General features: G+C 40.5%; 1 protein-coding gene across 1 annotated transcript in view; it reads right to left on the bottom strand.

Annotated features, from left to right (window-relative positions):
• Positions 1-16,549, bottom strand: part of ST8SIA6 (ST8 alpha-N-acetyl-neuraminide alpha-2,8-sialyltransferase 6) — a gene marked incomplete at its 5' end in the record, with an annotated part of 25,368 nt that overhangs the window by 584 nt on the left and 8,235 nt on the right. The window contains 3 exons of the mRNA XM_010141475.1: positions 2,896-2,988; positions 4,226-4,338; positions 6,316-6,460. Coding sequence (XP_010139777.1) covers positions 2,896-2,988; positions 4,226-4,338; positions 6,316-6,460 — 351 coding nt within the window. The remainder of the gene's footprint in view (positions 1-2,895; positions 2,989-4,225; positions 4,339-6,315; positions 6,461-16,549) is intronic.

Raw genomic sequence — 16,549 nt, 5'->3', positions numbered from 1 at the left:
ATGGAATGTACTGTTGATGTAAATATTACAGAACAAAACAGCACAACTGCACTTGCATATATGAGTTACAAACTGTGCTGCACCAGTTCAGCATGGCTACACTGCAAATTTATACCAACCTATTATACGTTGTCATATGTGCAGTTATGAAAATGTGGCTTTCTTGTGCAGTAAGAACACACTTCATAGAACTGAATCAGTAATACGAACTGCTGAAGCAGAACAAATTCACTGCTAATGAGATCAAGACCTGTTTACAGAATTGACTGATTCAAGACATTTCAAAGGAGAATGCAGAAAAAGGAAAAAAAATCATATTTATACTTTCTCTGATTAAAAATACTTGCACTATGATATGTACTGCATGTGTTTGTGAAATGTGTTTCTTACATCAATAGGTATACAAAAACCTCTCTTCAAAATCTGCGTGTCTGCCCTGTGTGGAAACACAAGAATGCACATGAATAGTGTTGGAGTGCTAAAGATTAGTGTGTGCTCCAGTTTTACAAAGCTTTAGCTGTTTTTAATATATTTTTTAAATAGTTGAAAATATAGGCATGTCTAGTTATCTCCTTTGACTACAAAGGGAACTCATGGAGATCTGTAAAGACAGAGATCTGACTTCACAAATGAAGAGGATTTATCCTCAAACGCTCTGGTTCCCCAAGAACCAGCAAAAAGACTTAGTTCTCACCATTTAATAACACTGTGCTCCCAAATATTGAACTTCCAGAGTTATCCAAGAAGTGATACAAGACCCAGAGGGGTCACTCCACTTGTTTCCTCTATAGATTTGAGTTGTCTGAAACACCTGAACACATAGCACTTGCACTTGCCTTGGGATTCAAACTGCTGAGTCCTCTTTTGTGGGTAGTTGTCTATCTGAGCAGTGTATTTTCATGCCACTTTTCACAAACGGCTCCAGCAGAAACTGGAAAACTTGGTTTAAATTCTCTTCACAGTTTGAGTAGGCTCAAACCCTCTTCTCATGCAGCACCTCAAGACAGAGGACAGCAGCCCTTTCCATTCAAAACCCTCACACACGAGTTATCAGTTACCTCTTGCATAACTGAACTCACACAAGGAGCGATACACCCCTTCTCAGCCTGGAAGGATTTAAATTTACAGCTTCTACTCCCAATAAAGCGCCATCACCTCCAGACTCTGAAATAAAATGAATGAGAGACACTCAACCCCTCCTGCTGACCCTGGGCCCATGTGTATGTAAGAGTCACGCAGCCAAAACGCCTGAGCCTTTGTCTGGAAGAGTGGCTGAAGGGTGAACTTCTGGCCTCCCCAAGAATTTTCTGTTTCTACTCAGTGTAAAGTACATGAAGAGCCTTCAGGACAGAATTCAGATCTCTGCTATTCCTTCGCTAGAAGCCTGAACAACTCAACCTTGTCTTCCTTTGCTTCCCAGCTCTGCCACTGTAAGGTGCAGTATAGCCCAGTTCCATTAGGACATATAAGAACTGTGCTTCTTTCCTCCAAGAGAGTTCACCTACATTGTACACCTTGACAGACGCAGTTCAAAAGCTCATTAACCTTAACAATAATAACATCACACTAACCCAGTACCGAAACACAGAGTTAGAAATTAAAGTGAATGAAGTCAGAATGTCTTCTGAGAGAAGAAACAAACCTAATTCCGCTAAATGATGCCAGGTTGCTTCCTGCTTCTCCTGTGAAGGCATTTACAGTGTTTTCTGAATATTTAAGTAACTTTATTTTTAAATCATAAAAGTCCTCTCATAATTTCATTTTGTCCTCACACAGGTTTAGCTCCTGTTTCATTCAGTGTAACTGCTATTCAACCTGGTGAGGCTTAATTTGGCTAAATAATGAGTTCAGCTGTGGCAGAACACTTTGATCAAGCCCAGATAAATTGTGCATCAGGTCAGTAGTCACCAATAATGCTGAGTCACTGGATAAAGTTTTCCTTTCTCATATTCTTGTGCAGTCCCACTAACATCAATGAGCTAAATTTATTTTTGGAGAAGCAATAACTCATCTTCATTTAAGCCAAAAAGGGCTGGGTAAGCATCAAGGTAGTTAGTACTCATCGAAAAAAATCAAGTTCCACCCTTGAACCAATGACAAATGCCTGTTAGTCATTTATATGCTCACTGTACTTTTTTCTTCTTCCCTTAAAAGGAAAAAAAACGCTTTGCCTGATGTCTGTTTGACATATACAAATATGACAGACAATAAGATACACTAAGATCAGTAAGCAGTAAATAAATGCCATAGCAGTCCTTTTCATAGATAAGCTGCAGTTCCAGCCTGCTGAAGATGTCAGATTAGTCACCCTGGCCTTATTAAATTTTCTTTTCATCAAGAATGTGGGGGAAAAAAAAAGCTTTGCTGAGAAAAAAGCGTGTGAGTAGCTTTCACATGGATTGAGAAAATGGCTTACAGAAAGAGGGCCTCTGTTCAAGAACTAGCCTTCATCAGAACAGCCTCTAAGAACACTACCCAAGAACATGTGCTTACAGTCCTACTGACAGTTGGACACACATTTACAAGCTTTCCTGATTTATGACTGCAATTCCTTTCTTATGCTGGGTGTCATGAAGGTCATGGGGTGGGGTAGGGGGGAAGAAGAGGCTTGGGTCTCGCAATCGTGAATTTCACTCTGTCATAAGTTGTGGACTGGTGCCAACTGAGGCACCTGCTAATCCGGGTATTGCTGACTCCTTTCTGCTGCAAAAAAAGGCCAGGTTTAACAGATTTCTGTTTAGACTGGTGCACATTTTACATGGGAACTAAGGCTTAATGAAGTAATCTGCATGCAATGCTCTCTATGCTGGTATTCCTAAAGACTTCCAACAAAATATAAATCACATCAAACAATTACACAATACTGGACAGAAACAGATTTGCAGCAGTACTTACTTTTGAGCTATGATACTCGGATTAACAGTCACAAGGTTTGTTTTATTGCCAACATCTTTGCTAATGCTTCCTGTCGTTGGAGGGAGGTTACACCTGTGAATGAGAATCATTTACTTAAACAGATGTGCACCAGAAATGCTTTACAATTATTATTTGCAAATTCCTCTCTTGTGCAACAACACTTTCACGTCAGCTCCCAGGGATCTCTAAGCATTTTACAAATATTAAATAAGGCTTAGAGCACTTCTAGTAAAAATGTTTAATCTACCATACAGATGGTTAAAATAGGGCACAGAGAGCTCATTTTCATAAATCACCTCACAAATCCGGAACAAAGTTAAAATCCTGGAAGGAGCCAATCTATGAATGTCTTAAGCTAGCTCCTAGGAAATATTGCCCCTCTGGCCTAAACAATGCATTTCTTCCGAAAGTCTTCTATTACATCTTCTAACACAACGGCGTAACTTGCCCAACTGCAGAAACAGTGGTTTCTGCAAAAGGTAAAAAAAGCATTTTTTTAGAGTCAGTCACTTAGTAAGTTTAGCGTCTTAGTATGCAGATTTCCCATTTTGATTAAGACAATTATCTAACTAGAAAGACTTTTTCTTTTCTTTTTAATTTGAAAAGCCTAAATATTAGTCAGAGGTAGGAAAGGGAACAAAATCCAGCAGATTGTGTGATTGAACACCACTGAGTGAAAAACCTTCCCTCTGTTACCCTGTTCCCTTGCACAAACTACAAAGTGGTAGTCACATACTGAGAGCGTGGTCCAAATTAGGCTGAGTATGCCTGGTTTTCTCCACAATCTATAGAGGGAGTTGAAATAAACTATTTAAATTAGACGCCTATTTTTTAAGATAGCTAACAGAAGGTGAGAAAAATATTGAGGCAGTTAACTAACTGCATTAACGAGCCCTTTGTTAAACTGGAGGTAAAGGAAAACATGTGACATTTAATACCAATCTTTATTGTTTGTTTCACAGTTTTCTTTTTTCCTTTCTCCTGATTTAAAAAAACCAAACGAACAAACAAAGAAAAAGTTCCCCCTCCTGAAGGATGTTAAACGAACGGAAATGTCAGGTTCTCAGATAATCATGTTTCACATCACTGGCAAAGTATCTTTGTAATCATGGATCATACATGTAGCCATATAGTCCTCTCTTTACTCTGGAAGCAGCCTTCTGAAATCTACAAAGCAGAAGGAGTATAGAGAGGCAGAAATAAAGAATTGTCAAGATCCTTCCTCACTGCTACAAACTGTCGTTGGCATGCTTCCTGTCAAGTTTTTAAAAACATTCAACACACTTCAGAAAGATGAAGCAGCTCTTACCTAAACACAAAGTCAGAACGATTGATTTCAGCTCCACAGCTGGAATTTTTCAGAATGCCTCCATTTCCAACCACGGCGCAGGTCTTGAAGGGATATACTGAAAGAGGAGAGGTCTGCAAACAAATGAAAAGATATAGCCAATGCCTTAGAAATCTTTTGATCCTTTCTGCATGTCTTTAGTCATTTGTCCGTGCAGGTTTAATGTGGTAAATCCCAGTGAAAACATACACCATTTAGCAGACAGGGTTGCCAGGCTGGACAGCCAAGAGTCAAAACCAGGCACCGAGAGAGAGAACTGCTACTTCTGCAGTCAGTACTTTGAGAGAATAACACTGGATTGTTAAAACTGGATTAGTATCTTTAAAATACACTTAACACAAAAATTATCTAGCAGTGGACTGGATCCTTGCGAGCTAAGGAACTAACTTGTACTGAAGATAGTTTAAAGTTACCCATTTTCCTTTGTAGTTAACAGCCTAGGAGTTGTTCCATAGTCATTGACTTTGTCAGCTAATATAAGGTAACCCTGTAAATGGACATTACTTTGTCATCACACAATTAAATATTTAAGGTAAAATAACAAATTTGGGGGAAACTGAAGGATAATAATGTGCCCTGGCTTAACTAATGGTGAATGTGACGGCTAACTGAAGAGGTTATGTTTCTGGCTGTTCACCCGCTCTGCTCCTCTTCATGTTAAAAGTTGCTGTCTTGTACTGGGGAAGTTGAACAGGAGCTAACTGCATCCATTTGTGAACCAGCGCAGATCACGTCCTAGCAAATTAATGTAAATTGTTGGCTATTTCAGTTGACATTAATATAGTTACACAAGGTCTCAGAAACACCTCATACATCCTGTTTGGCCTCTCCTGCTGTGGAAGCACTGACATTCAACGGAAAGGCCAACAGCTGGGCTATTTTGACTGCAAAAACTGAAGCCACTTGTAAAATTGAGTCAACACCTCTATTTCAATGAAGTTTTTAGTGATTCACAGCAGCATTAGAATCAACTAGACTTGTGGTAGCTGGGAACTCACAAAACAAGAATGCCAGGGATGAGTAACAAGGTGTGCCCTCTCTATGTGTCCCTCTTTGTCTGGTCTCCAGAACTTGTACATCTATTCTAAGTCCTGAGCTACAAAATATGATTCCTTTGCTCAATCTGTGTTTCTGGCTGCGAAGGCCCCACACCAGTGGGCAACAATGCTGGTGAAAGAGCTCAGAGGAATGTTCTATGAGGAGAGGTTAAGGACTTTGGGCTTATCTAGTTTGGAGAAAAGGAGGCTGAGGGGTGACCTCATTGCTCTCTACAGCTTCCTGAGGAGAGGAACTGGAGAGGGAGGTTCTCAGTTCTTCTCCCTTGTGTCTGGTCACAGGATGCATCATGGTTCAAAGCTGCACAAGGGGAGGTTTAGATTGGACATTAGGAAGCATTTCTTTACCAAAAGGGTGGTCAAACACTGGAACAAGCTTCCTGGAGAGGTAGTCGGTGACCCAAGCCTGTCAGTGTTTTAAGAGGCATTTGGACGATGCCCTAAACAACATGCTTTAACTTCTGGTCAGCCCTGAATTGGTCAACCTGTTGGACTGGATGATCATTGTAGGTCCCTTCCAACTGAAATGGTCTGCTCTGGTCTACTCTACTCTATTCTATATCAGGTTTACCAACCAAAATAGCTTTCAAAAGTTATATGCCCAAGCCTGCACTGGAAATATCATGGGAATACAGGGAATATGAAATGCTGTTACAGCCTGAAATGCCTTTGAAAATGGGAATGAGAAAAGCAAGGCAAAGGTTCTCAGAGGATTCACTCCTGAATTCATCTGACTGCCAAGCCAGGCTACAACTTGTGTTCTGTAGCAACTTTACCTACAATCTGATCTATGACACCTTGTCCATGCCTCCCCTACTGCAGAAGAAGGTTAGAAAGGAAGGAAAGAAACTAAAAAAAGGATCTTACTCAGTGATGAAGAAGTGCATACAGGGGTGAAACGTCTCTTCCAGAGAAATCAAACAAAGCAGCTCTATTACTAACCCAAAATACATATGATACTGCGATTACAGTAACAGGTCAAGATTCAGTTCTTACCACAGGCAGCATCTTAAAAATGTCCTCTGTAATGAGGATGGTCTTTTTACTGTCCACTTCGTAACTCATGTTACTTCCCAGTGGGGTGTTGTTTTGAGAAGCAATAAAATTGTGCACTGCATCACAGCAGGAAGCTAATTCTGACCTGCAAAAAACCCAAACAAAACCTGCTCAAAGACTGGCAAGTAAGTAGGAACGTGGGGGTAGAGAACTAGATGAATGAAAACCAGTTCTAATTAACTAACAGATGGCTATACGATCCCTCTAAAATGTCATTTCCCTTGACTTGCTTTGCCGAACAAGTCCATTTTCACACGAAACGTTCAGAAAGAAGTCAGACCAAGAACAACTTTTCTTCTCCTGTTTTTCTCTAATGGTCTCACTTTCCCATCCAGAAAAAGTTGTAATTTGTCTTCTTCTTATTCTTAATTGCTAAGATTATTATAGAAACACTGAGAGACTTAAGTCCCCCAAGAATTAACGATGTGATTTCAACCAACATAGAACAAGTGCTTGTAAGAAACTAGAAGGCTGAAGAACGAACCAAGGAGATGAAAGGAATGCTGATGAGAAATTCTGGGTATGGTACTGTCCTGGTTTGAGTTAGAACAACACTAATTCTGTTCAGTGATTTCAATTTTCAGCTCAGTCTCTTCTAAGTGACGGCACTTGCTGAAGTTAACGGCATATTTTTGCAGACAGTGTCTGCTTCTAGCAGTGATAACGCTTGATGTTGACAGTTACTGCCAGGGGTTGGTGTGCAGAAAGGCTCTGGCTTGTACTCGCTCCTGTGCAGACCAAGGTCACTGCTCAATCCTGTGTCCCACGGTGGGGGTGCAGTAAGTGAGAGGCTGCACCTGTGGGGAGGAGCGGACAGGACAGGTGACCCCACACTGACCAACAAGGTGTTCCAGCCCACAGACATCATATTCGGTATAAAGCTGAGGGTCTTGCACCCTCTTGCTCTCTTCTTCAATAGCAGTGCCTGAGGAGGACTCTGCCCATTCTGCCTTTGATCCCAGGCTGTGCATCACTGAAATCCAGTTACAGAATCCAGCTCCTGCATCCGTTTTCCATCTGCTGCTGAGCCCAGCCGGGGCCTTCTCCAGCATCAGTGGTGATGGTGACATGGTTCCCATAGGGACAGAATCCAGCTCCTGCATCCGTTTTCCATCTGCTGCTGAGCCCAGCCGGGGCCTTCTCCAGCATCAGTGGTGATGGTGACATGGTTACCATCGGGGGGGGGGTTGGGCTCAGTATTGTATATATTTGTATATAGTTCATTTTATCATTATTATTATTCTCATTAAAGTAGTTTTAGGGGTTTTTTCCAATCCATAAGTCTCTCCCTTGCTTAGTGAATGGCTAGATGGTTGCAAGCCAATTAATTAATAATTCATTTCTGCAACTGTTCAGCATGGTTTTCCTGTGCACAGTATCAGAGATGTGAAATTACATCACAGCTTGCAAATAAAGAAGATGGATATCTCTGTGGTAGAGCCAGACAGCCTAGCTGCTCCCTGAAACACCTAGAAGTCCTTAAATAGGTAAGAGTGCAAGGGATTCACTCAGACTTCATGTATGAGTGAATGCTATTACCCATCTTACAGTTTCTGTTACCTCCAAACTTACAAAAATATTATGTGTGTAAACATTCTATATTATCAGCAGTGAAATGCAATGAAAAGTTCTTCCACACCTGAAATGCTGTAATTCGTTTTGCTTTAGGGAATGATATTCTCTCTGCTGCAACTGGATCCAATTTTTAGATTCTAAGGTTGAAATACTCATGGCCAGCCATCATCTACCAGTTGGTAGGACATAGCTATCTCGTTAGGTGGGATACTAAGGGAACTACTGACCATTTAGAGAATAAAATTCATTGATAACCAAATTGCTGGGAATTTTGAAGAAGATAACACAGTAGGGAAAAGATAGTAATTCCTGTCCTAACACTGAAGGTTAATTGTAAATAAAAAATAAATATACTTCCAGTTAGAAGCGGAGGAACAGAAAAGTTTTATTTCATAGAATCTAGGTTGGAAAAGACCTTTAAGATCAAGTCCAACCATTAAACTGTCACCGCCAAGTCACCGCAACACCGTGTCCCACTTCATACTTTTAAAATGTGTCTGATAAACCAAACCATTGGAATCAGCTAAATAATGCAGGCCAAATTCTGGTTGAAAGTAAGCTGACTTTAGTTAGGTAAGACACAGATAAGTTGCTTCATTCAACTTTATCAACAATGTACACAGAGCAAATATTCTAATAATAATATAATTTTACTTTTGATGGAGATGAAGCATAGTCTAGCACATGGAAGAACCCAAGGATTATGTTTCCTGGAAGACAATGAAGAGAACGAAGAGGTCAAGGATAATTCCCCATCTCACTTGTCTTGAAATAATGGTCAGAATAGGGGACAAAAAGGGTTGGGAGAGTTGGTTTGATTCATACATAAAATACCAAAGGAAAGAGCACAATTTCTGTTGTTGGATGGCTTAAGAGTGTATAATAACCTGATTTGAATACTGAGCTCTGAAACTCCTCAAAGACAAAGTTTCCAGAGGTGTGAGGAACACTGGAAATGACTTGAATGCTGGCATGGTGCAAATCTGAAATAATCATACTAGGAGTCATGAAGAAAATACAGGAAATATTACTCCTCAGGGCGGAAACAGTAGACTTCACGTTTCCACAAGCTATATTCAACTCTACTCCCTGAGTCCCACTCCAGCCTTAAGGGTAGGTGTGTCTGTGGTCAATGAAAACCATCAGGTACAAGGATGGGACTGGAACTGAGGGGCTTGTCAGTCAGGAGGTGCACACATTGTGAAAACAATTGCTCTGGGCATATAATGTCCTATTTTAAACATACAGAAAAATACAAATGGAGCAATGAGGAGAAGAGTCAAATGATTAAGTCTGAGAACACTGGATGTTACTGAATCACTCCTGGACTCATTTGCTTTTCTTTCTTGTACACCTTTTCCCATAACCTGATCTTTCCAACCTTAATATGTGCTGTTGTAATAAGAGGCTTCAGGTCCTGCTGTCATGCCCTGAGGGCACCATCGAGCCTCACTACCACTACACAGCCTTTACTGGGGCCACGCACATGCTGACCCCAGGGCCATCAGTTCTTGCTCCAGCACCACCACAACAGGGCCAGTTTCCAGCTGTGCCCATCCCATCACCACAGAGGTACCTGTGCCCATGCCCAGGACTAGGGCTGCCCTGCTGCCAGCTATGAGTGGGACAGGCCTGGATGCCAGTCCCTGCTTTCCTGGCATGTTTATGGCACTGGGATCCTACTCCCTATCCCTTAGGGAGCAGCCATCTCTCACTGCTCCCTGGCAATCACATAGAGAAGAAGAATTGCAAATGCCGTAATTTTTATTTCCTTGAATTCTTTGTTAAAGCTAAATGAAGCAGGCCTAAATATTATCTGTATCAACCACAGGACATTCAGAGGAGAAGGAATAATGCCAGGATATTCTTGCCCAGCTTTAGTAAAACAGCTATTTTGTGTGTGATGGCTACCAGAACCTGAAAAAGCAAACTAACAATAGATAACATTCATTAATACATATGATGTGTTTTCATTTTCTCTTACCCATTCCACAAGAACAAGTGCTTCAATAAAAGCAGAAACAGTGTGGAAGAAAAAGAGATGTCAGAATTAGTAAGAAAGCAATAGTTTAATTTAATATTACGGATCCATTGATGAAGTAAAACAGGGCCAGGCTAGTTCAGAAACTCAGTGAGAACAAGCAAATACATACTGATTAATGATGTATATTCTTATGTTACCTAACAGCACAGGTGCTAAAAATTTGGAGGTAACAATAGAAACCTCTTACTTAGATCAAATCATGACACAGAGTCCTACCATGCACAGTGCTCCAGCAGGAACATGTGTAACCTGCAGACAGTAATACCCACTGGTAATACATTCAGCAGTCTGTTCACATAGGACTTTGTACGGGCGCTGTGACACAGTACCTCAACCACTGGCAGCAAACAATGAGGAAGAGACAGAGACTGGGAAGTTCAAGCAATCTATTACTGCAACTGTCATCACAGTATTAATGTCATACGCGGTCTCTGTCACAAGGTAAGGACACTTCCTAAAGAGCATCTACTTCATACAATTATGGCATGTATTGTACAAGTCAATTATTTTAACAAGTGCTATATGTCTTAGCTTATATATAAGCCAAGACAACATTTTAAATTCATTTATCATGCCATTAGCAATCACCTCAGATATGTTTAAGAACACGGATATAGCTTAGGGTAAGAAAGTTTAACTTCTTGATGTTAACAGAGCTGCTAGACTTGGGGGTCTAGGGATACCTCCCACTCTGGAACAAAGTGGTTTTATGATCCAGTCATAAAACCAGCAGCATTAGAAGTCCAGAATGAAGGAAGCTGGAGTCAAAGTACCCAAGTTTTGCAGGGTCCTAGGTTTGGGCAGTATTTCCTGTGGAGTACAGGCTGGTACTGCCAGTTTCATATTTGGAGAAAGCCTTTTCTCAAACATTTTTCCTGCAAGCAGCTGGAAGCAGAGTGAGACCTAAGAGCAATGTTTAAATCCTGAGGCATAATATAAACCACAAATATTTCTTATATCAAGATAAGCAGAAAGGGAGTTGATTGCATTATCTGGAAATTTCACTTGTAACAAGTAAGGAACAAAATCAGTACCTGGAAAAAGACTACACCACTTGGACTATTAATACGTACCTCATGAAACTGAGTAAGGACAGTCACACAGTCTTAATCAATAACCTAAGGGGGGCAATGTTACCCATTTGTCTGTGAAGCTTTGAATGTATTAGACAACATGGAGTCACTGCGGCACTGGACAATGTTTTAGCTCAGTAGCCACTGCTGCTGAATTTTGTCCTTTGTGGGCCAAGGATGCTGGACCCATTATTGTGTTGAGGTCAGCTGGGATGGAATTTTGAACACACATGGCATCCAGGTAATTTCTTCAGGTTTGTGGCTGCTGAGAAGTTAAGAAAACCCCTGGTTTCTGAAGCAAGTTATCTAAGTATTGAGACAAATCAAAGGAATAACGTTGTTTACCAACTGCTATGCAGTTATTCCACACTAAACTGCAGGCAGTAATAGAGGACTGCTGCCTTGATTGTACATGTTTCCAAATTCCTTTGCCTAAAGAAATGCTTCACATGGATAGTCCGCTCTATTTAGTGAAAGTCAGTAGGTATCCGCAGGATCTAAATATGCTGATGTAGTTTCTTCGCAGCTCTTGTAGTAGCTCTGTAGCGAAGAAGCTCAACCTGAACTATTGTATCCCTCCTAGCAGCAAAATTAATTAGCTCAGTTTGGCTCTGCACTACTACGAATATATGCATTTTAGCTGGTTCAGTGCTTGCATACAGGCTCCATGTGCCTGCTGACAAGACAGTGTGCGCATATCCTGAAGAGACTGCAACCATCTCAACATATTCCTTCCAACAACTCAGTTTGAACCAGCCATAAGGGCTAAAGCAGTCAATGGTTAGTCAAGAGCTAGCAGAGTTTCTCAACTAGTTCAAAAGCCAACACTGCCCTTACCCCAAGTGGAACTCTAAGAATCTATAGTAAGGGTGAAATTTGTCTTTATGAAAAGAGCTTCTGCAGAGTATAAGAACTCCGCACTCCTCTGAACCACTGATACAAGCTGCAAGAGGACCTTTGATTTATCCTCCTGCAGTAAGAAGGATGGTTTTTATTCAGAACACCTTCCTTCTTTCATTAGAATGCTTATCTAAAGTAATTTTGTTCTCTATTTTTTAATATATTTTATTCAGATATAGATCTGGTGTGAAAAGCCACTTGCTTCAGCCCCAAAACATTACACAGATTTGTACTTCGGGATACAGGAAAGAGAATATAACAGTGGAATTGTCTGCTCCAGCCTAGAGCTGGACCACTGGACCAACACAGTTAACTGTGATCCTCAAAGGGCTGCAGTATCCCCAGGGGAATGTGAACCTGCAGAATCTAACAAAACTTGAATCTAGGTATAAAGCTGGTCCATAACTTGAACTGAGGGAAACTTAAAACTATACATTAAGCGGCAGATATTTGATATCCCCAAAATACAATCAAGGACTTGTTTTGTTAGATTCTGCAGTTAGCTTACTAGAATTTCTTTTGTGTGGACTACACTTCAGTGTGTCACCAGTGCCTGTAGACTGGGGACAGAGGGCATTCTTCATTGCTGAGGACAGTGTGAAATATTTCACTGTCATTGTACATCAGACCAAACTGAGATGGGAGGAGGGGAGAAGTGGGATGGGCATGGACACTGCAGAAACATCATGATACGCTCAACAGTCCTCTAAGGCCATGGTGGGGAGGGTGAGGAAAATCATCTTAATTTGCACTAAAGAAAGCTTAAGTTCAGTATTAGGAAGCACACTGAAACAGGTTACCTAGGCAAGGTGTAGAATTTCAAAAACTGGAGATTTTTAATAGATATCTGGTCAAACTTGTTTCATTATAAGTCACCTTTTACAAACATCTGTCCAAGCGAATGTTTGTAAAACATATCAGTCTTGTTATAAAGAACTTGCACATTATTCACACCACATAAGAGAGATAACCAAATACAAAATAAGACTAGCAAATATTTAAAGTTGTAACTCCTGAAAGCCTGATCTAAGCGTATTTCACAGCACAGTTTGTAATATTGTTTGAATAAAGGGCAAAGTATTCCAAGCAACAGAAGTCTGTGGATTACTAATAACCAGGAAAAGTAGCTAATAGCTTGTTTGAATAGTTCATCTAGCTTGGGTATTTGTAATCATTAGTTCATGTGAGCTGTTGTACTGTACACGTGAAGACAACAAAGACTTTGAGGTCCATATTGAAGAGACTGTTGTGACAGTACAGAGAAGAACCCACAGAAAATTCCACTACGTAGCAGCAAAATTTCAAGGTTGCAACTACAAACAGCAAGACTACCTTTCATCTATGTCCACTGTTACAACATTTTATACTGAGCAAGCAATTATTGTACTGCTCTGGGGGCTCTAGACAATGATATGGGTTTCTGCAGGCTCTTGTCAATCCAAGTCAATAGCATCAAAGTGCAGTGAGGCATATTATGACATATTCCAATCTTTTAGAAAAGAGGTTAAATCTGATATCTGAAACAGAACGTACTGGAGGGGAACGCTACACTGACAGCCCTTGAACTGTCTATAAATGAAGTAAAATCATAAATGTCTAAGACAATGAAAGCCAACAGGGTTGCAACTGATACCAAGGCTGAAGATGTAAAAAGTATACTAAAATTTTCAAACCAAAGACTATTGAAGGAGTCGGCCATGAAGGCATAATTAATTCAGTCTGATCCAAAATCAGGTTCCTTTTACAGGAATCCTCTAACCTTTCAGAAAGTATATAGCCCATAGAGCAATTAAAAGATTCAACCATTTCTCCAAATTGTCCCCAATTACTATCTCTCCACTCAGACTTTTTCTCTTCTGAAACAGAAATGTCTCTGAATATATACCTTTGATTTTACACATGAGCTAATAAACATATGCAGGACATGTACTCTTAAATCACACTGTAAACTCAGATTTCTACATATTTTCTTGTATACTGGAATGGAAGATTTCAGAGAGTCCAGTGGAATTATAGCTCTGGTTAGCATTAGGACAGCTATTGATTATGTGGTGGTGTGAGCTTATGTAAGCATAAGCTGACCTTACAGGGCATTTTGTGGTTCAGCTGTGGTTCACTGCAGTACACAGACGTGTTAAGCAATACGGTTATATATGTTAGAAAGTAGCACACTAAGAATTAATCTCTTCAAGAAGGAGTAGGATTTTATAATCGGCAGGAATGTTTAACACACACTTTTCAGAAGAGATATTAAAATGGGTAAAGGGTAATAGAGGTCAAGAGGAATAAAAAGCAGGAGGGGAAATTACAAGACTAGGAAAATGGGTTGATCTTTCAACTAATCTTTTCAAGACCCAACATACTTTTTTTTACAGTAGCAATGTTTTCTTTTAAAAAAAGTTTAAAATATTTTAGTGGGGTGGAGCAGTGTGCCAGCTAAACTGCAGTGTAACATCTGGGAGTTTGAAACTATTTTACACCTAGGAGTTTCCTTCTCCTTTCATTATCAGATGCAAGTAAGATTGGTCAGTAATGGTGTTTCCAGGAAGAGGGGGCCCAGTATCCATAGCTCACATATGGCTATTCCAGTGTGATATCACTCCTGAAGAACCATTGCATTGCTTTGCCAGGCTCCAACCTCAGCAAAAAGGCCCAGAAATAGAACGCCCAGAAGCTTCTCTGAAACACAGCACCTGCTCAGCCTTTCCCCATATCCCCTCTCCCTTTCAGTCATTTTAGAGGGTTATTTTAGCTATTTGCTAGCTTCCAACAAAAACAGGAGTTGCAACTATTTGGAAAACCTGTAGATTATTTGCCACCATGGGTGTATGGCCCAAATGAGAATAAATCAAGCTTAAAAGTCTGTAAAGCAAAGAGATGTGGAGATGTTAAAAACAATTACAGCTTGCACCCAATTTGGCTCTGTAATTTGTTGCGCTAATGAAACATTTATTTTAAGTGGAAAACCTTTGAAGAATACTAATATAAAAATTAATATTCAGGTTACCTAGAGAACCTGAGACTCTACTGAACATAGCTAAAAAGGCCTTTGAAGAGAAAGCTACCCAGCATGGTTTTTTTCTGGAGCTTTAAAATGACACTTCCAGGCAGCTGTGAGATTATTTCCCCTCCCTTTCCAAGTTTCTACCAATCCTCTTTTATAAATGAGAAATCTGAGGACTTGCTTTGTCTAAAACAAGTTAGAACTGATGTAAATCTGAAAATGGAGGAAATATTCAGGAGGGCTTACAAACAAAGGGCTAACGTGGAGATAGTAGGTGATTGTAGAGCTGTGAAGAACACGAAAAATAAAAAAGAACAAAAGAAGCACAGCTGAATTCCATAAAGGAAAGGTCAGAATAAAAAAATAATTAAATAGGTCTTTATATGTCAGCAGCAGTAAATGTTGGAGAAGACTTTCCCTAAATCACTGTTGACAGGATGCCGTTTACACCACTTCTGGCGTAGGTACATCACCTTGCTAGCTTCTATTGTGAAGTTAGATAAAACCTCTTTAGCAATGGCTGACAAACACTGCTGTGGGGCACAGTAAATCCTTAAGCAGATTGCAAAAGCCACGAAGCAAGAACTTGCACTTGCTCCTCTGAGGGCAGCCTAAATCTGGCAATGCTGATGTCATCATTACACATACTGAAGTAAGTGAAGGGCCAGGAGACTGGTTCCCCACAGAGGCTGGACAAAAATCAACCACAGAAGAGTGACTGAGGACATGGGAGGTATTAAAGAGAACATCATGGCTTTTACTTGCCTCGTGATTCTTCTTGATTTTGAGAAATGCATGGGTAAATGTCACACAGCTGTCAAGAACTACTGACCACTCTCAGACAGAGGGCATCTCTCTGACAACAAATGGACACAATTTGCATAGCTGCATGGCAAAGCTGAGCTAGGTCAGCCTGGAATTCTGCACTCTCCTTTTGCAAAATGTGTTGGTTTAAAAACTATGCTTTGTGCCACACATGGCTGTCAGCTGTAACCCTTTCACCAAATACAAAGAAATACAAAGACAAATATTTCTCTCCTGCACTGCACTTCTAATTCATACTGTTTTATTTGACCTGGATCTGCTGGGAATGCAGCTTACAAAGAATTGATGTGTACTCACTGGCACACAGTGCTGTCTTCTAGGAACATAAGTGTTACTGGCTCAGATCATATATTCCTTCACTCCACTACCAGTATGATGGTAGCCAACAGCAAGAGCTGCAAAGGAAAACACAAGAAAGCCTCTCTGAGAAATTCACTACCCCACGGGAACCTTAATAATTAGAGGTTAGTTTATGCCCTGAAACACAAGACATTAAATCCCTTATAAATATGCATGCCTGTTCTTCAGAACTTCAGGACAATACAAAGATGTCATACCATTGACACCATGCCTGAAAGGCATGTAAGTGTTCAGTCTGTTTAACAGATGGGGAAATGGGGAAAGAAGTCAAGCAGCTTCACTGCAGTCTAGTCAGCAGGCAGACTTCTGTGGCACTGGCAGGTGAATAACATGACACGGGCAGCTTCCACCTTTCCTCCTGAAAGCGGCTGGCTGTATTAGCCAATTCCTGCT

The sequence above is a fragment of the Buceros rhinoceros genome, unplaced genomic scaffold, assembly GCF_000710305.1.
Source record: "Buceros rhinoceros silvestris isolate BGI_N320 unplaced genomic scaffold, ASM71030v1 scaffold12058, whole genome shotgun sequence".
In the NCBI taxonomy this organism is placed as follows: domain Eukaryota; kingdom Metazoa; phylum Chordata; class Aves; order Bucerotiformes; family Bucerotidae; genus Buceros; species Buceros rhinoceros.
Note: the sequence above shows the minus strand (reverse complement) of the source record. Positions and strands in the feature narration are given on the sequence as shown.